This window comes from Myxocyprinus asiaticus, chromosome 17, assembly GCF_019703515.2.
Source record: "Myxocyprinus asiaticus isolate MX2 ecotype Aquarium Trade chromosome 17, UBuf_Myxa_2, whole genome shotgun sequence".
Taxonomy (NCBI): domain Eukaryota; kingdom Metazoa; phylum Chordata; class Actinopteri; order Cypriniformes; family Catostomidae; genus Myxocyprinus; species Myxocyprinus asiaticus.
In genome coordinates this window covers 15,657,017-15,678,755 of record NC_059360.1, presented here as the reverse complement: position 1 = coordinate 15,678,755, position 21,739 = coordinate 15,657,017, and the positions used below count along the sequence as shown (strand labels likewise).

General features: G+C 35.1%; 1 protein-coding gene across 1 annotated transcript; it reads left to right on the top strand.

The window, feature by feature from the left end:
- Window positions 1-598: 598 nt before the first annotated feature.
- On the top strand, window positions 599-15,791 carry si:dkey-21a6.5 (endosome/lysosome-associated apoptosis and autophagy regulator family member 2). The gene is made up of 9 exons (XM_051722369.1): window positions 599-778; window positions 2,592-2,759; window positions 10,261-10,399; window positions 10,489-10,577; window positions 11,429-11,492; window positions 12,799-12,887; window positions 13,243-13,355; window positions 13,585-13,741; window positions 13,857-15,791. Exons 1-9 carry the CDS (start codon window positions 730-732, stop codon window positions 14,012-14,014), a joined length of 1,026 nt encoding a protein of 341 aa, XP_051578329.1. The 5' UTR covers window positions 599-729; the 3' UTR covers window positions 14,015-15,791.
- The last annotated feature ends 5,948 nt before the right edge of the window (window positions 15,792-21,739 follow it).

Below are 21,739 nucleotides of genomic sequence, written 5' to 3'. Positions count from 1 at the left end.
GTTATTGTTTCTACCGTAAAGGCCAAATCACACTGCCCCAACAAACACCAACAAACACGATTGTGGGGTTTGGTTGGGTCAATGTGTTTTCCTTTTGGCATTTGTTGGGCCGGTATGATAATGTCATTTATGTGTCTCACCATTTTAAATCCAACTGCAGCCAACTGTAGAATGTTGGAGTTTGTTTGGGAAGTGTGAATTGGCCTTAAAATTATAATAAATGAAAATGGGAGTTCCTTCAAAAAGTTTTATTTTAGTAACAAAAACTTTGGTTACTACGATATTTAGTTGAAAACCATGGTAACTTTTGGAGGTCTTTGGTCCAGTATGACTGTTTGAAGGGTGGAATTTCAATAGTGACTCTAATCTAGAACATTTTAACTCTTAAAGCAGTGTTCGCACAAAAACACTGGTTAACGTGTTGCTCAATTAAAATGTTACCATTAACTTCTTTTGTATCATATTTAGTTTAAGACACCTTTTATAGTGTCTGTAGACAGTAGCGAGTAAGTAGTAAGGAAAGTTTCAGTTTGCCTTTGTTTAGGAATGTAACAGATCACATGATTGAGCTGTCATATGACACTGATAAGACACCGAATCAGGGAATGAGTGAAGAACTCTTCGACAGTTCACACATGTGTACTGTTTTACCAAAACTCTTTATGTAACGTGATGAATTCACATCGATAAACAGATGTGGTGACTCTTGAAGTAAGTCACCGTGGGATCATGGAGCATTTGGGAGTTTTGTCTGTTCTGGCCACCGCTTGTGTTTTGGGTGAGTTTCAATATTACAACATCTGAAATTCCTTTGGCTTTCAACATGTTGTAGTGACTCATTTTATAATATAACTATTCCTCCATATGAGCATTATAACACTATAGCATATGAACATTTTAATAATTCTTGTATAATTATTATGCTTGCAAATTTATGATCTCAAATTATTAAGAAACTGCTAGGAATGTTGGTATTTTATTTTTAAAGTTACACTCAGTATTATTTAAACAAACTGCAAAAAAAACTAAAAGATTGTTCAAATTGTTAAAAGAAAAAACTTAATGTTGACCAGTCACAGCACCTAAAATATACACTGTCCCATATACATGTTCATTTTAACCTAAAATTGTGATGTAGGGGGAAAAAAATCATATCCATGTTATTTGTCAACTTTGTCCATTTCTGTATTTTAAATCAGTAGAATGTGTTGAAGGGAGCTGAAATATTCCATTAACAAGTAGGTATTGGTCTTTCTAAATAGAAAGAGCATGGAAAAGAAAACATGAAAAAATAGTACCTAGTTCCCTCACTGGTTCTAAGTATTTCTGCAGTTAAATCAAGTCATATGACCCTCAAAATATTTGTATTGCTTCAGTGGGTGGTTCTGTCACTGCCTCATGCCTAATGTGATTACACTTACAATAAGCACTCTGTTTGCATTACTGCTTGTACTTAACAACTGCGTGGGGCCATTTACAGTGTGTAGGCCAACAGGCAATAAAAACACACAAAGTCACAAGACGTGTGAGCATGATTCATGGGATTCTGTTACAATAGACTTTTAAACTAACCTTGACGAGAAGTTTTGAGCAAGAGTGAGCAAGACATCATATCGTTTTAACAGCTTTTTGACTTTTTGTGATGTTTATCCAATTTACTGTCAATTTAAAGGGATAGTTCACACAAAAATTCTGTTATCATTTACTCACCCTCATGCCATCCCAGAAGTGTATAACTTTCTTTCTACTGCAGAAGACAAACAAAGATTCTTACAAGAACATTTCAGCTCTGTAGGTCCATACAATGCAAGTGAATGGTGACCAGAAATTTGAAGCACCAAAAATCACATTAAGGCAGTATAAAAGTAATCAACATGACTCCAGTGGTTTAATATGTATTCTGAAGCGATGCAATTACTTTGCATGAGAAACAGATCAATATTTCAATCCTTGTCAATCCTGTCAGAATGTGAAAGTGAAAGGATTGAACTATTGATACTATACTGATATTGAAAATGTTGCTCGATACTGGATTAGTGTCCATTATAGTTGACCATATAAGTGTTTTAGAGACATGAAAATGAAAATTCTGTAAAAATAATTTACCCACCCTCATGTCACTCCAAACCTGTGTGGCTTATTTTCTTTCATGGTACACAAAAGGAGACTTTTTCCACTATGTTCATGCTGCTCTTTTCCATACAATGAAAATGAAAGAGGACTATGGCTGTCAAGTTCGACAAAGGACAAAAAGCACCTTAAAATTACCATAAGAGTAGTGCATACAACTTGTGCACTATATTCCAAGTCATCTTAAGCCATACGATAGCTTTCCATGGCATGAAGACCAAAATGTAGGCTGTTATTCACTAAAAAAGTTGCCATAGCTCTCGAATCCCATTTGTGTTTATACCGAGAGACATACAGCAAAATATCTTTTGTGTTCATTTGAAGAAAGCCATACATACTGTATGTTTAGAACAACAAGAGAACTCATTCATTTTTGGGCTAACTATTGCTTAAATTATGCTTGAAGACCACTCCATTACATCAATGTTTCAATTATTAGTTTTTCCTATGTCATTGTGTAGGAGTGGTGATGAGTCAGACAACCCTCAGCCCTGCTGTGACAATCACCACAGTCAGTGCAAACGTGACCACTGCCACTCCCAGCATGCCCACCACTACAGCTGCCAGCTGCTCTGGACTCAACACGTCCACCTGCGAGGCCTGTGCTTCCGGCTTTTATTCCGATAATGGTGAGTGTTTCTCCTGATGTGGAAGAGGTGTAACTATATAGATAGATGGCTGGATGGATTTTGATCACCTGGTTCATAAGTCAGAACAGTCTGAAGGTCTGTGCCAAGTTTGGTGTATGTAGTTTGAAAGTTGAAGGAGGAATTACTCTTGATCATGTTGGTCTTTGTTTAGGGATTTTGTAAAAATCACAGCTGTGCTGATATTCAGTACAACAGCATGACTGCCAGTGTGATATTGCTTTTATATAACATTTCTACAAACAAGAAGTTCATATCACGGACCTTGTATTTCAGACAAAATTTGGCTAGTTAGTTTGTGTATTTTTTTTCTCAGGCAATGAAAATAGCTCCAAAAGAAGGAAAAGCATCAAGCTTTGTGTGTCACCAAACCACGCACAGGCTGACAGCTTGTCTGGAACAAAACATATGAATGGAGTGGAGCGAGGGAAATTTCCGCTTCCCACTCAAAGCATTCTGCTGTAATCATTCCACTACAGCTTCATGCCGGATTTTCCTTTTCCTGAGAGAAAACACAGGCACTTTGACTTTCAAAAAATCTGTTCCTCTGTCCAAGCCATAACGCACAACTCTGCTTCCCGTTCCACTTCCGATCCACACCACTCATATACTCTGGTCTGGAATGCATTGAACAAGGCCAAGTGGAGTAATAGAAACCAGTCCCAGTGCCGTTATACTAAATATCAACAATGGAACACCACTTGGCCAATCAAATTAGAGGACCGGAACTACCTGTTGTGTAATAAACTAATCTAATATTGCACAGATTTGAGTTTAACCGGTATGATTATGGAGGTCCAGGACTGCCAATATATATATATATATATATATATATATATATATATATATATATATATATATATATATATATATATATATATATATATGAAATGTGAAAAATTTAAAAAGTGTACATATAAATAAATAATGTTAAAATCTGACATAAATAGTATTTATATTTCCTTATTTATGTATTGTTGTATTTATTTATTTCCATATTAATGTATTTCCACATGTATTTATTTCCTCAATATTTTTCTACATTTATTTTAACATGTATTTATTTCTACATTCATATTTCTACATGTATATATGTTCATATTTATATATTTCCACATTTATTTATTTCCGCATTTATTTATTTATACATTTCTGTGTCTATATGTTAATGAGGGGGCATGCTTTCCACTTCAGGCACAGTAATCGAGCTCGGAATGCTCCAGAGTGAAGTTTGGAGGCCACAGTGACATCTTGTGATTGACAAAATGAAATGCATAGATAGGTGTGTACGTGCATTAAGAAATTGTAAAATGTACCTGTGAGTAGAGAAAGTCAAATAGGAAATGAATTGTCTGTACTGAATGAATGACTTATACTGTAGGTGGGCAAAATGACCAAAATCTTATATCCCTACTGTTAAACTAATTTCACATCTCTGTAACACTTTGTATCTAGAGTAACCATACCTGTACAGACTTTGAAAAATAACAACTCAGTTGCCACTTTGGGGCGCGTCTGTAATATGTTGGCCTACAGCAAGTATGTATTGTCTGTGATTGCTTTCCTTATAATACGGTCAAAAAATCATCATGTAAATGTACGATGATGGGAAAGATCATCAATATATTTCACGGGAATCATAGGATTGCACGCTGTAAAATTGCGCACAGTTGATATTAAACAAGATGCGCAGTGCGCCCACTCAGATCCGCACCAGTTGACATGCACCTTTCAGGGCATTTTACATGGCACGCAGTAACAGAGGGTTGCCACTACAATTTTGATTGGAGAACGTGACAGGAGGCAGAACTGAGTGTGACAATTGAAATGCTTAACAATATAACGCATATTTCGATTTTTCAAGAGACTTCTCTTGCATACTGAAGGATGGGCTACTGATTAATAAAGAGCGTCTCTCATTCAAACAGATCTTACGCATGCACCTGTCTACTCCATACTGTACATTACACAGTGAAACACTAACACAACCTCTCATATATTGTAGGTACAGATATACTTGTATTATCAAAAAAAAAAACAACATTTTGACATTTGATCATTTTGAGCTCAATGTGTTCTGTTTTCTGTACATCATAACTGTGTGTGTGTGTGTGTGTGTCAAAAAAGCAAGGTCTCTGGTTTAAATAGAGTTTATGTAAACTAGGGTTGCCACAGTGTACAGGGTAACCAGTTTTACTTGGTACAAGGGACAACACCGGTGTGAAATTTTATACCGGGTAGAAGGGGGAAACATTATGAATGGAACTTCCAATATCAATACAATAGCCTAACGAATAGAATAGCCTTAAATAAAGAATAGTTGCCTAATGAAGAGTTTGTGACCCATGATAAATGAACCTAAATTACGCATTGAAAGCCAGATATTCTTTACCAACGTATCAAATTACACAGGCGCTCACTGACAGAAGACGTTTAAATGCAGGTAGCGAATATAATGTGCATGGTGGGCAACTGTAAGATGTCTCGGATTTGGAATGACACAAGAAATGCTTTAGACACACAGACGCGCTTGAAGAAACACACTTTATTATATTTTTAAGAACAGATGATTCGGAGGTGTGCAGTCTCGTGGATCACGCATATGTAAAGGGTTCTCACTCTTTCTTTGTTTCAATCTTCTGAAAGTTTTTTGCAAGCATAGTATCATCTATGAGAATGCTGCAAATGACCTCAGACCAGCAGAGATGCTCTGAGTTCAGTTTGCTTTATTTCCACAGAGCTGTTCATTATGACCACAACTGCAGGGTCACTTTATATATAGCCTATACATCTGTGATTAAATCATAAAATAATACAAAAACATGTTCAACTCGAACCATGATTTATATTTCAGTGATTATTATCATCATTATAATTATTATTTTTACATTTATAATTGTTTTTAGATCTTAATTTGTATTAGTAATTTTCCGCCTGTTGTCGATGGATACTTGCATGACGGTAAATGGAAAGGTGGTTATATATGTTTTTTTTTGGGGGGGGGGGGGGTTACCTCTTCGTTATTTTAATTACTTTTTCGTTTCCTTTGAAGTGCAGTTTGAATTTAGAATTGTCATTGGTTTAATTTTTTTATTTAATTTTCAATGCAAAATCACTAAAGCAAGAATATTCACCGATCCCTCAGCCGGGGGGTTGATGATGTAATTGGATATTGTGATTTTTTTTTATGCATATAAAAATAACGTGAACATATTTATTGCCCAGCCCTAGGAGGGAACAAAATGAAATTTATTCACACACATTCAAAGTCATTACCCTTCCGAAGCAACTAAACTGGGTCCTGGGATGAAAGGTAATAAAACATCAACATTAAACCTGCAACAACCCACAATAAGTGATGTATTTTGCCGGACAACGAAATATCTGACCGGTAGCCCATAATGGAGAGTATGCGCGAATGAAATAGGTTCGCTGCTAAAGAGATGTTGCCCTTCACATCTGTTGAAAAGCCATCTTTAACACCTTTAACACACATCTTAATTGCACTTTTTTCAGTTTCATTTGAATTTTTAATTAAAATGAGTAAAAATAAAGTTTAAAATTTGAAATCAATCTGCCTTGTGTTATTGTGTAAGATATTGCTTAATGAAAATTACCCCATAGTACCACTTAGCGTCCAACCAGCGGTAATACCGGTGTTAGTCGGTTTGAACGTGAACACCGCACCAGTGTGAAAATTATGATATCGTGGCAAGTCTAGGTTAAACTCTATATATACAGACATATCTGATACATGCTCAACTGCACTGATTTTTCTATACAGTTGTCAGTTTTCTACACAATTGTCAAATTAAAAACAAAATGGTAGGAGTCACACCAATTCAAGTTACTGTTAACGCTGTAGTTAATGTGCCTGCTTATCAAATCTAAAACACACCTCGGCTATGAAGTAAAAAAGGCTACTGAACCTAAAACTAAAAATAAAGTTACATTGCTAAACACTGAATGTTTGATGAGTGTGGTTAGATTTGATGCCAAAGCTTTAACACCATTCTCGGTGGTTCAGTGATGTTCAAGGACATTATTAGTTACGTAGTAGCCTGATTGTAATTCAATAAAAGTTCATAATCATTTTTTCCTTACAGTGTGCTTCACATTTTCAATACAAGCTCTGAAGCATTTTGTATCAAACCACATAAGTGTGATGGCAGAAATTACAGAATTCTATGAAATAGAATTCAATATCTGTTATCAGATCTGTTGAAGTTGAGTTTCTGTTTAATTTATCTGCCAAAGTATTCAGCAGCGTCCCGAACATTTTAGAAATCCCAGCCAGGATTTTTCAAAGTCTGTACAGGTACGGTTACTCTAGTTCAGGGATGGGCAACTATGAAGGGGGCGAGGGCCAAAATTTTTTCTCCATTCTACCAAGGTGCCGGATTACAAATCCGCACTCTAACAATATTCACCCCTTTACTCAATTTCCTCATTATTGTGGGTAATGTATGCACAACTAATGCAATGTTCTTTTAAATATTTTGTTAGCTATATTACAATTTTTATTTAAAAATATTTATAAAAACCAATATAATTATTTTGTAACTTGCGTTTTTACTAAAACATGCCGTTCACATGTACAAATTCATGTTCAACTGACAAGCAATATACTTCAGACTTACATTTTCAAGAAAATTAATCTCATTTGCATTGTCTACATTTGCAACAGACAAACACACAAATGAACAGACATTTTCAACCTCACCTAACAATACTGGATACAAGAACATAACATTTCAGTGCATTAATACTAAACATTTCAGCACCACAACATACAAGCACGGACCGAATAGTCCCGTGCGTCAGAGAACATTCTCTCTATTCGCAAGACTTTTCAACAATCAGTCAGGCATCTCAATCGCGCATTTCTTCAAAGTTTCTCCCTCTTATAACAACTTTTTCATTTCAAGCACGAGCGAAACAGCATTAGATGTCTTTGGTGATTCCCGCACTGTCACGGATTTCGTAAAAACTTTTGATGACTTTTACCCTTGTATTTTATTTACCCTTGTGGGTCTTTACATCTGTGAGGAGAGCAGCTCTGGTGTATGTATCTCTCATACTGTACGCCTCTTTGATCACTTGATCAATGGTGTATTTGCAAATCAAATTGAAATCTTTAATGACAGATTTCGTATCCAGGCAAACAAAAGACATGGGTTCCACCTGCGTACATTAACAATAGCGTGCACCTCAGCATGTCGCTGACAAGCTGAGGTAATATTTTGCTCAATTTACCTTATAAATGATGAGCAAGTGTAAGATGTTGCATGCTAGAATCCTAGAGGGATCAGCAGGTCTGCTAAGAACAAGCAGGCCCTATTCAACGATACAGAGGGCCGTATACGGCCCGCAGGCCGCCAGTTGCCCATCCCTGCTCTAGGTACACAGAGTTACAGAGGTATAAAATTAGTTAAACATTAGGGATATAAGATTTTGGTCATTTTGCATTTTGACTTTCTCGACTCACATGTACATTTTACAATTTCTTAATGCACGTATACACCCATCTGTGCATTTAATTTTTCAACCAAAAGATGTCACTGTGGCCTCCAAACTTCACTCTGGAGCACTCTGAGCTCAATTACTGTGCCTGAAGTGGAAAGCATACCCCTCATTACCATACAGACAGAGAAATGTAGAAATAAATAAATGTGGATATATATACATGTGGAAATATATAAATATGAACATATATACATGCAGAAATATAACTGTAGAAATAAATACATGTTAAAATAAATGTAGAAAAATATTAATGAGGAAATAAATACATGTGGAAATACATTGATATGGAAATAAATAAATACAATGATACATAAATAAGGAAATAAAAGTATAAATGCTCATTTATGTCAGATTCTAACATTATTTATTTATATGTACACTTATTTTCATTTTTTACACTTCTTTAAAGATATATTTATTTTGTATTTTGGCAGTCCTGGTCCTCCATATACAGTATGATAGTTATTTTAAAGTGTCAACCACATGTAGACCTAGATACAACATAAAGGCAAATATCCACAAGAAAATATATCTCATTACAAATGAAAGTAATATGTGTATTAGAATTAAATTACAAATATAATATACACTGATGACCTAAAACATTATGACCACTTTCCTAATATGCTGTAGTGCCGCGTTCCGCGTGCCGCAGAGGACTCCACAAGACCCCTGAAGTTGTCCTGTGGTATCTGACACCAAGAAATTAGCAGCAGATCCCTCAAGTCTGTAAGTTGCGAGGTGGAGACACCGTGGATCAGTTTTGTTGGTCCAGCACATACCACAGATGCTCAATCGGATTGATATCTGGGGAATTTGGAGGCCAGGGCAACACCAATGTTTGCAGCGTGGCAGGGCGCATTATCCTGCTAAATGAGGCCACTGGCATCAGGGAATACCATTGCCATGAAGGGGTGTACCTGGTCTACAACGATGTTTAGGTAGATGGCACGTGTCAAATTGACGTCCACATGAATGGCTGGACCCAGGGTTTCCCAGCAGAACATTGCCCAGAGCATCACACTCCTTCCACCAGCTTGTCGTCTTCCCACAGTGCATCCTGGTGCCATCACTTCCCCAGGTAAATGGCGCACACGTACACGGCCGACTCATCGGACTAGGCGACCTTCTTCCACTGCTCCAAGGTCCAGTTCCAATGCTCGTGTGCCCATTGTAGGCACTTTTGATGGTCAACAGGGGTCATCATGGGCACTCTGACCGGTCTGCGGCTACACAGCCCCATACGCAGCAGGGTACAATGCACTTTGTGTTGTGACACATTCCTCCAGTAACCATCATTAGCATTTTCCGTGACTTGTGCCACAGCAGACCTTCTGTCAGTTCGGACAAGACAGGATAGCCTTCGTTGCCCTCCCACATCGATGAGCCTTGGGCGCCCAACACCCTGTTCCAGGTTTATGGTTTGTCCCTCCTCAGACCACTGTTAGAGGGTACTCACCACTGCTGACCGGGAGCACCCTACAAGCCTTGCCGTTTCAGAGATTCTCTGACCCAGTCATCTGGCCATAACAATGTGGCAATTTTCAAAGTCATTCAGGTCTTCACTCCTGCCCATTTCTCCTGCATTCAACACATTGACTAAGAGAACTGATTGTTCTCTAACCATCTCGTCTACCCAGACCTTGACATGTGGCCTTGTTAGGAGATGATCAACATTATTCACTTCATCTGTGAGTGGTCATAATGTTTTGGCTCATCTGTGTATTTTAGTCAATAACTACTGGTCTGAGAAAATATTATGTTTTTAAAAATATGCATTTATTGATAACAAAAAAAAAAAAAAAATGATTTAATGTTTTTTAAAGTTTAATTTTGCCCTTTATTAATCCAAAATGTACAAAATCCCATGTAATAACAGAGGTAGAAAAGTTGTATCCAATTTTCAACCTTCATCCAAAATGAAGAAGTTGACTCTTTCTCTTTTTTGTCTTCTCAGAGACTCTGCTGTGTTCTTGTTGTCCAGAGGATGGTCTGTGTATGTTCTCTGGAGCTTGTCTTTTCTGCACTCAGGGTTTCTATCAACCTCTAGCAGGACAGCAGAGTTGTCTGCCCTGTTCATCTGGGTTTTACAGCAAGTGAGAATAGAAAGGGTTAATATGTTGTTGTTTATCTAAAGCACAAGCACTTTTTCATGCACTGGACTCTAACAGTACTTTGTCTTTAGTTCCACTGGAAGTCCTGTTTGTCAGGCGTGTCCCACTGGTTCTTACAGTAACAGCACAGGCTCTGTCTCCTGTAGGGCCTGCACACCAGGTAACCATTTTCTACTGTACTAAGAAAGTATAAATAAGTCTGTTTTTTACATTTTTTGTTCTAACTTGATATAGTGCTGCACAATTAATAAATAATATAAAATCAAGATTATGAATTCGGCTGCTGCTGAGAACTATTCATGAAAGATGTTGCATACAGCATTCCATTTGATTCTCTTCTGTTGTTTATTTATTAGATGATGGGAGTGTTGTAGTATTGTTCTGTTGCTTGTTTTCTGTATAATTTATTATACATTTGAGAAGCAGTTTTGTTTGTGATGCTAAGAGGCCCAGTGTGAAGCAGTAAATAAATTCTGGTACACAGTACTCAGCTTTTTTTGAATGTGTTGCCTGCAGGTGTTCGAAACAAAATAATTATTTTAATTTAAATACTGTCAAGGGGAAAAAATAGACAATTATGATTTTTGGCATAACTGTGCAGCCAAAATCATGCAACTTAAAATTTAATGTAATATTTCTTTGTGATTTAATTGTCATTGTGCGCTAAAACAAAACATAACAACAAACCATATACATTGCCAGGGTTTGTGCAAATTAATTGACACATATTGGGTTGGAAGACACAACAAAAACACAACAACAACTACAGTACATACTGAGATATTGAGGGGACTTGGGGGAAAAACATGTACATTTTTATTATATAAAGTTATATATTATGTTATTATCAAATATAATATATAAAATGACTACTGTAAATATTAAAAAGTATACATCAAACATTTATGAGACACTGGTGCTAAATGGAATCTGAAATTTGTATTTTGAACTGAATAGTCTAAATGTTTTTGTTTGCTATTTTTTTTTATTTTTTTTTTATTATTGCTTCAGGTTTCTACACATCTTTGCAAAATTCAACATCTTGTAATCCATGTCCACAAGGCACGTACTGCAAGTAAGTTCCGTTTCTGAAAGTTGTCATAAAAATACAGTAGCTGAAAAAACTATAAAAATACATAATATACACTGAATATTAAAGAATTTTAATGAGAAAACATTGTTTAAATTTTGTTTAATAAAATACTTTTTTATTTTATTTTATTGGTTCTATCAAATATCTGTACTTTAAGAATACTGTAGATTCAGATTTTGTTTTGATCTGTTTTTACTGTTTTAATTATAATAAGATCACTCTTAAAGGGATAGTTCACCCAAAAATGAAAATTCTTTCATCATTTACTCACCCTCATGCCATCCCAGATGTGTATGGCATTCATTCTTCTACTGAACACAAATTAAGATTCTTAGAAGAATATCTCAGCTCTGCTGGTCCATACAATGCTAGTGAATGGTGACCAAAAATTTGAAGCTCCAAAAAGCACATAAAGCCAGCATAAAAGTAATCCATAAGACTCCATTGGTTTAATCCATGTCTTCTGAAGTGATCCAATCAGTTTTGGGTCAGAACAGAACAAAATGTAACAAATTTCTTACTGTTTATCTTGTCATTGCAGTCTCTAGGTACGATTATGATTTCAAGATCGATCACACTTCCTCGAGCTTGACACATGCTCAGAGCACTCGATGGCACTAGGAAGTGTAATCGAGCTTAAAATTATGATCACACAGACTGCAGATGTTAAGATTTATAGTGTAAAAGGAGTTACATTTTGGTCTGTTTTCACCCAAAACTGATTGGATTGCTTAAGAAAACATGGATTTAACCACTAGAGTCTTATGGATTACTTTTATACTGCCTTTATGTGTTTTTTGGAGCTTCAAAGTTCTGGTCACCATTCACTTGCACTATATGGAACTACAGAGCTGATATATTCTTCGAAAAATCTTCATTTGTGTTCAGCAGAAGAAGGAAAGTCATACACATCTGGGAAGGCATAAGGGTGAGTAAATAATGAGAGAATTTTCATTTTTGCATGAATTACTTCTTTAATAATAGCCTTTTGTTTATGCTTTGAAAGTTACTTGTAGTTTATGAATAAACCAGCCATTTCATAACCAGTAAACATCCCCATTTCTAGAACAGATCACATGCTTTTCTGACTTATTGAATGCTGAGCTTTGGTTCCTTAGTGTGTCAGCACTCCAGTGTCATAGGGGTGCCATTACAGTGCCAGAATACTGCCATAACTTATATATATATATATATATATATATATATATATATATATATATATATATATATATATATATATATATTGTTTTTTATTTTTTATTTTTTATTTTTTTTTATCTATTGATAGTTCCTCCAGTTGTGCCCAGTGTCAGATCTGTCCTGCAGGCTCAGAAGCTCTACAGATCGCTGCCAAAGAATGTACACCCTGTCGCCCAGGTAACTTCTCATTCCAGCCAATCAAATGAAAACCTAAACTGCAAGCTCTTATATAACTCAGCTATCTCAGTATATGGAGTTCCAAACAAATGTTACTTGTATCATCCCACCAATCACCTATAATTTACCTGTGAACATGCAAAATAATGAAAGACGGCTTCAATCAAATAATTCGACTAGACTATGGAGATTAAATATAGAAGTTACATCATTAAGCGCATAAAACTTACTCTGTAAATATGATGTACATTATGATCAAAGGAGTTTTTCATAGTTCAGTAGATGAATGCAGGTCTTTGTTGAGTAAGTCACTTTGTTTTTTTCACAGTACACTTATGGTGATGTTTGTTGACAGGAATGCACAAGCCGTCCCATCAAACGATGTGTCAGATTTGCAGCAGTGGTTTCTACCAGATCCGCTGGGGTCAGGAGAACTGTGACCTGTGTCCTGAAAACCACTACTGTCCTGTGAGCCATTGTTTCCTTATACTTGTTATAGCAACTTTGGTTTAAATGATAATTCTCATGATTTGTGGTCTTTAGAAAGCATATATATATATACAGTGTGTGTGTATATATATATATATATATATATATATATATATATATATATATATATATATATATATATATATACTATATATTAGTAATCTAGGTTACTATATGTAATAAATGTGCCTTTGTCAATATATCCCAGAGTCCTGATGTAAATCCAATCCAATGCCCCTCTGATGCCTTCTGCCCTGAGGGTAGCATGGCCCCTGGCTACTGCATGGAGACCTTCTTCAGAAAGGCAGGGGAGACATGTGAACTTGCTCCTGTTACCATAGCACTGCTTGTTATTGGAGGAGGAGGTATGAACATTTACATTACATCATCTCTCAAATGAACATGTGTTCCCGAACCAAGTACAATTTCACAGATAAAAGATTGAGGCTGGTTGTTAGGAGTTTTTTCTCTTTTCCACAGTGGGTCTTCTCTTTATCATTATGTTGGTTTTGCGAAGGAGAAGAGATAATGACAGTGAGCTATCCCTCGCTCAGACACTACTCCTGCGAAAAGTCAGACCACCTGGTCGCTTCTACGGTATCCCCTGTAATGCCGAGCCTGTTTATGCTGGCTGGTGATGTTACCACATACTTCCCAAATCACTCCAACAAACCAGAGCACCTCTACATCAGCTCAGGCTTTTGTGTATCTTTGGGTTGAAATCTGGACCTCATGATAATGTAGACACAGAATCAAAAAATAAATAGTAAAGTAAAAAAATAAAAAAATAAAAAAATAAATAAAAATAAAAACATGAGCCATTTTCAGGTGCACATATTTTGTATGATATTTTCTATTTAGACAATCCTTTTATTGAACTGTCCTAAGTTTTATGTAATGGTAAAATACTATCAACTATGTTTAATGAATGAAGACACAGCACTTTTCTACATTACAGTTTTAAATCAGTTTAATACTGACCATGTTACAGAGTTAGGGTTCTTTTTGGGAGTTGGGAGAGTAAGAGTATTCAGTATTTTTTGTTTTGTTTTTGTTATGTGTTTTATATATATATATATATACACACACACTACCGGTCAAATGTTTTGAAACACTCATTCTTTATTATAATTTTTGTTCACATTTTAGAATAATAGTAAAGTCATTAAAACTATGGAATAACATAAATGGAACTATGGGAATTATGTTGTGACTAAACAAAATCCAAAATGAATCAAAACTGTGTTATATTTTAGCATCTTCAGAGTAGTCGCCCTGTGCCTAGATTTTGCAGACATGAACTCTTGACATTTTCTCAACCAACTTCTTGAGGTATCACCCTGGGATGCTTTTTAAACAGTATTGAAGGAGTTCCCATCTATGTTGGGCACTTATTGGCTGCTTTTCTTTATTATTTGGTCCAAGTCATCAATTTAAAAAAAAATTTTTTTTTTTTTTAATGAAATAAATTAATGTGGTGGCACAATTATATTTTTGTCTACAAAACTAATTTTAAACATTTAAGCATACACCTTCAGATCAAAAGATTTTTAAGATCATGAGAAAAATTTCAGTCAAGTGTTTCAAAACTTTTGACCGGTAGTATATATATATATTGCACCAGATATTAAGTTAAGCCATAGCACTGAATGGGTTTTGGACCCTATGCTGGATTATGCTTATTTTGTTCACATATTGTGTTTATTTCTTGATGCCACTACTCTTTATTACCTGGGGTCCTCAAGGTACTTTGTATGATGTAGATTTGCATTATTGCTTGTATTTAACTTGTGATGTGCCACATATTACTTTTAAAACAAAAACATTTTGACAATTTCCAGTGTGTATGCTGGAATAAAAAGCTTTGCACAACTTTGATGTAAACGTGCAGTGTGTATTTGAGTTTAATGTGCATAAATGTAATTTCTTTTTTTTTTTTCCAGAAATCCTCTGAATGTGCTTTCACCAACTGAACTGTCATATGATCAAACTGTCATTTATTTATTTAATTATTTATTTATTTATAATGACGGCAGTGGATGGTAGTTTACTGTAGCAGTAACTATAGGAACTATGGTATTTTGTCAGAACCCGTGGTTTGCATGGTGAAAGGGCAGCCCGAAACACATTTTTACTTCTCTTTTTTTATTATAACAGAAACAACATAAAGGTAAAAGTAGATCATCATGTGTCATTTTATAAGTGGATAACACAAGGAATTGTAATGTTTCACTATGAGGAATATATATTACGTTTGTATATAATATTAATATATAATACAAGTTATATATTAAGTAATGTATCTTATAGTAACATTATAATAATTTTTATAACTTTTTTATATACATTATTCAGTTATATATTTTGTGTAAAAAAATGTTGTCAGTGATTTCAAAGACAGTACATTTAAATGTTAAAATATTATGATTACTATGCACAGTTAAATAACCTTCATAGCTCTCTATATCTAGATATAGTTACGATGTATTTGTTTTTAGTCATATTAAAACAGAGCTGACGCTTCTACATCGCTTTTCTCTCAACCCCTTTGCTTGTCTCAACCGGCCACAGTAGCTCAAGCATTTATGGCAAGCCGAATTCACTTTTATTCATTCGCAGGATATGAATTGTTGATATCGACAATTCAATTTTCACTAGTTAGAATTCAACTTCTTGATATCAAGAATGTAATTTTTACTAGTGGAAATGCCAATTGTTGATATCAATAATTAAATTTCCACTAGTAAAAACGTGAATTATTGATATAAAAAATGACGTCATCACTCGCGGAAATACATTCTTGATATCAAAAATGGGATTTCAGCCAGTAAAAACCATAATTCTTGATATCTATAACTGAATTCTTACATGTAAAAAAGGAATTGTTACATGTTGAAATGTAATTTTTACTAGTTAAAATGGTCATTTCAGATATCATAAATTCCTTTTTGGATATGTGCATAGTAATGAGGAGTGCTTACGAGTTCCTTACGTACCTCATGAATATTTAATAAGAAAGGTGTGGAACCTCGCAGGGGATACACAAGCGGAAAAGAGAACTTTCTTCATCCCCACGATCCGTTTCCTCTGTCGTTTATAAACCACACTTTAATTTTTCATATCAACACCAGAAGGTGTATATTATTTTTATATTTAATAACATCGTATGATTTTGAAATGTGTATCGAGATACGTCCATCTGCAGAGCCGCAGAGCCACAGCAGTCTCAGGACCAATGCAGTGTTAGCACCATCTATAGTTTGGAGCATCATTTCTTACGTTTGTTTGCTTTTTTAGATTTCAAATGTGCTGTTTTTACCTCAATTTTGATTTGATTACTAAAACATTTAGCCTTTTCCTCACTTTTCAATAAGGTTTCATGTGTTAACATTAGTTACAGTAGGTTTCATGAATTAATTTTTTTTTTTTTTAACAGCATGTATTAATCTTTGTTAATGTTAATGTTAATGGATAAAACATTGTTCTTTGTTAATTTCTATTTTATTCACTAATGTTAACATTTACAACTTCTAATTTTAAAAATATATTAGTAAGTGTTGAAATTAAAATTAACCAAGATTAACAAATGCTGTTAATGTATTGCTCATTGTTTTTCAAGTCAACAAATGTTAACAAATGAAACTTTATTGTACGGTGTTACCCATTTGACTATATTAGACCTATATGTGATCATTTGATTTCTTTCCTGTTCAAAGATTTCTTTAAAGTTACAAGGAGTACTTAAAAAAGACACAAAGAATGGGCATTTAATGTCATATGTATTTAATCAAATCAAATTCAAAATAAACATTCAATTACAAAACCTAACAAAACATGTACATTGCAAAATAAAATAAAAAATCAATTACATAATTGATAAGAAATGTAAATAATAATAAATTAAACTAAAATAATTATTTAAACAACAAAAGCTTGAGTGATTCAAAACCAAATCATTTAAAAAAAAAAAATACAACCTGATCGACAATCGAACTGTTTCCAGAATAATATTCATTATGAAATACATCTATACAGATCAAGTAGTTAGCAGTTAAGAGAGTTTTCTACCAACGATTTTACGAATGTTCCTTATTTTTTACGTGCGTTTCCCAAAACTGCTCTTAACATGAACGTGCAAGGACAAGGTTTAAGTGCTACTTAAGAGAGTCGCTGTCCATGTGACAGTGCTGAAATGTGACTGTATAGTGCTGCTCTTCATTGCCACTTCATTATATTTGTGCGTATCTTTAAAAATGTAAGTAATTTACCTCGCTGGGAATATTGAAAAATATTTTCTTAAATGTACAACTTAATTCACCACATAATGACTGCATTTTGTTTTGCAGAACAATATATTTATTTTACACAATCACTGCTTCTTTCATCAGATGTGCATTTTAATATTTCGTTTTCAAAATTGACTCTGTGGGTCGAGATTAAAGCTTCCAGGATCAGTGAAGACAGCGGATGGTCCTGCTAAAGACAACAAGCATTAATTCAATATAGCAAGGTTATATGGATGATTTTCATGCATGGCAGGGACTTATTGACTTTTTTCTTTCTCTCTCTCTGACTGTAATTTTTACAGTTCTCTGCAACAATCATGCCACCACTCTGTTGTTACCAACTAGTCCACAAATAACTTTATTTGTTTACTTATTAATTTATCTGTTCATCCGATATTGACTAACCATTTTCTGAATTTATTATTGTTATTATTATTATTAGCCTTGTCAAGTCACCAAATATTTAAATTGACCTTGTTTCCTAAATCCACAAGATGGCGCGACTAGACAGATAAACTCGACAGCACTGTGTTATTATTGAAAAGAACATTACTGGGCCTCGTTTCCCAGAAGCATTGGAAGCCTAAGTCGATCGTAGAATCCATCTTAAGATTCATCTTAGTATTGCGGCCCGTTTTCCCAAAAGCATCGTAATTTAAGTACTTGAAAATGCTCGTATATCAACGAGTGCTCTGGAGTAATCGTACAGCGCTAAGTACATTGTAAGGACACAGACTTATGCAGACACCTGCAGGACAATCTCGAAATTACACCTGATACAATTTAAATACCTATAGCTACACTTTATGCTCATTTAATATCAGTATAAATACATTTTACTTACTGTCGTAACACGCTAGTTGACCATTACTCTCTCTCCAATGATAGAGCCGCGGAGGTTGTTATCTCAGAAAATAAACAAATCTATTTGCTTTTTTTTTTATTTTATTTTTTTATCTCTGTCTTATTGTTGTATTGTTTGTGCACTGGAAGCTTCTGTCACCAAGACAAATTCCTTGTATGTGTAAGCATACTTGGCATTAAAGCTCATTCTGAATCTCTGGTGTAAAGATTGTGACCACCTTGTCAAGAGGTCTCTCAGGTTTAAAATGTGCACATTAAAAGTTTACAAGATCAAAACGCTTTCATTTACATTATTTTAGGTACTGCCGACTCTTAAAGTTAATGTGCACTGAAATAAGCTATTAAAATCTCTAATGTCTGCTAGAATTCGTGAAGACGTTTGCCTAAAGTAATGAAATTAGTTTATTGTTTTTCGTTCTATATAGAAATAGTTTATTTAGCCTTTATTCTATTTTATCTGCTACTTAAATAGCCATTACATATAAGATTCATTATGTCATTCGCTACACTATAATGTTCATTATGTTATACAATACACCAATTAACATTACTGAACGGTAATATTGTTGATATGCATTGTACTCTTCTGTTAAATGCAGTCTCAATCTCTCCTGATCAAGTTTGCTGAGACCTCTGTCAGTGTTTGGGAGAGACTGTCTCACTCCTGCTGTCAGAGCATCACTGCAGACGCCGCTTCTCCACTCTATTGCAAAGACGTCTCAAGAGCACTGCCTCCTGTTCAAAACACTGTTCCTTTCCAACAGACTATCCTACTCAATCGGTAATACACCTATCTATCTGTCTGTCTATCTATCCATCCATCTGTCCATCCATCCATTCATTTATCCATCTATCCATTTATCCATCTATCCATACATCTATCATCCATCCATCATCCATTCATCCATTTACCCATCCATCCATTCATTTATCCATCTATCCATCCATCCATCCATTTATCAGGCCATCCATCCAGTTATCCATCTATTCCATCCATTCATTGATTTATCCATCCATCCATTTATCCATCTATCCATCCATTCATTTATCCATCTATCCATTCATCCATTTACCCATCCATCCATCCATCTATCACCCATCCATCTATCATCCATTCATTTATCCATCTATCCATTCATCCATCCATCCATCCATTCATTTATCCATCTATCCATTCATCCATTTACCCATCCATCCATTCATCCATCCATCCATTTATCCATTCATCCATCCATCTATCATCCATTCATTTATCCATCTATCCATTCATCCATCCATCCATCCATTCATTTATCCATCTATCCATTCATCCATTTACCCATCCATCCATTCATCCATCCATCCATCCATTCATTTATCCATCTATCCATTCATCCATCCATTCATTTATCCATCCATTCATCCATCCACTCATCCATCCAGTCATACATTTATCCATCCATTTATCTATTTATCCATTCATCCATGCATTTATCCATCCACCTATCCATCTATACATCCATTTATACATCTATCATTCATCCATCTATACATTTATACATCTATCCATCTATCCATTCATCCATCCATCTATACATTTATTCATCTATCCATTCATCCATTTATCCATCCATACATTTATCATCTATCCATCCTTCCATCCTTTTATCCATCTATCATTCATCCATCAGTCTATACATTTATACATCTATTTATCCATCTATCCATCCATCTATACATTTATTCATCTATCCATTCATCCATTTATCAATCCATACATTTATCCATCCTTCTATCCATTCATCCATTTATCCATACATACATTTATCCATCTATCCATCCTTCCATCCATTTATCCATCCGTCCATCCATCATCCATCCATCATCTATCTATCCATCCATCCATTCATCATTTATCCATCCATCCATCCATCCATTTATCCATCATCCATATATTTATCCATCCTTACATACATTTATCATACATTTATCCATCCATTCATCTTATCCATTATTTATCCATCCATCTATCCATCATTATATTGTTAATTGTAGTAGACATTATATTGCATGTTCAATATGAAGATTTCCTTCTTTACTGTTCTGCAGCGTGACCCCACTCATCCCTTTCTTGAAGCTCCAGCCAAGCAGAAATTTGACATACTACAGTCTGAGGAAAGGCAAGAGGAAGTCTGTGAAGTCAGTTATGCAAAGATTTTTCAGGCTGCACTGTGGCCTGTGGGTGAGAAGGTAAAGGATGATGTCATTGTCTTGTGACATATTATTCAAAACTTTACTAGCAGTTACAGTGGAGTCCAAAAGTCTGAGACCACACTAAAATATCTGGGTTTCAAAATTTAATTTAAACCTGAAAATAGTTTTAGGATTTAGGTTCTAGTTCATCCCAAATGTGTTCAATAGGGTTGAGGTCAGGGCTCTGTGCAGGCCAGTCAATTTCTTCCACACCAAACAAAGATTTTTTTTTTTCAATTTTCCGAAATGTTAATGCCTCAGCTTACCAAGACATTTTGGAGAATTCTATGCTTCCAGCTTTGTGGAAACAGTTTGGGGAAGGCCCTTTTCTGTTCCAGCATGACTGTGCCCCAGTGCACAAAGCAAGGTCCATAAAGGCATGGTTGGATGAGTTTGGTGTGGAAGAACTTGACTGGCCCGCACAGAGCCCTGACCTCAACCCTATCGAACATCTTTGGGATGAACTAGAACGGAGATTGCGAGCCAGGCCCTCTCATCCAACATCAGTGTCTGACCTCACAAATGCTCTTCTGGAAGAATGGGCAAAAATTCCAACAGACACACTCCAAAATCTTGTAGAAAGCCTCCCCAGAAGAGTGGAAGCTATTATAGCTGCAAAGGGGGGACCAACTCGATATTAATGCCTATGGATTTAGAATGGGATGTCATAAAAGCTCCTGTAGGTGTAATGTGTTGGTGTCCCAATACTTTTGTCCATATAGTGTATGTATCACCATTTCTGTTGTGTTCTGGACAAATGTGTATGAATTCGCTATTTAACAATGTTATACACCTGTGACTCAGTAAATAAAATGCTTTTGCATTAATATAGCAGTAATATTGCATTTCCTTTCCACTTTTCTGCTATTTGCTAAAATAATTTTCTTAATGTGCAGTTATTTACAACAGCTCACGAGGGAAGTTTTTTCAAAATGAAGCCGTGTCAAGTTTTTTTGCAGTTGAAATAAGTCACATGACCCA

Bases quoted from the DNA above. Each gene is read 5' to 3' on its own strand.
- si:dkey-21a6.5 (XM_051722369.1), top strand. From the start codon at position 730: ATGGAGCATTTGGGAGTTTTGTCTGTTCTGGCCACCGCTTGTGTTTTG. The intron at 779-2,591 runs GTGAGTTTCAAT...GTCATTGTGTAG, and splicing joins GGCCACCGCTTGTGTTTTGG to GAGTGGTGATGAGTCAGACA. The intron at 10,400-10,488 runs GTGAGAATAGAA...CTTTGTCTTTAG, and splicing joins TCATCTGGGTTTTACAGCAA to TTCCACTGGAAGTCCTGTTT.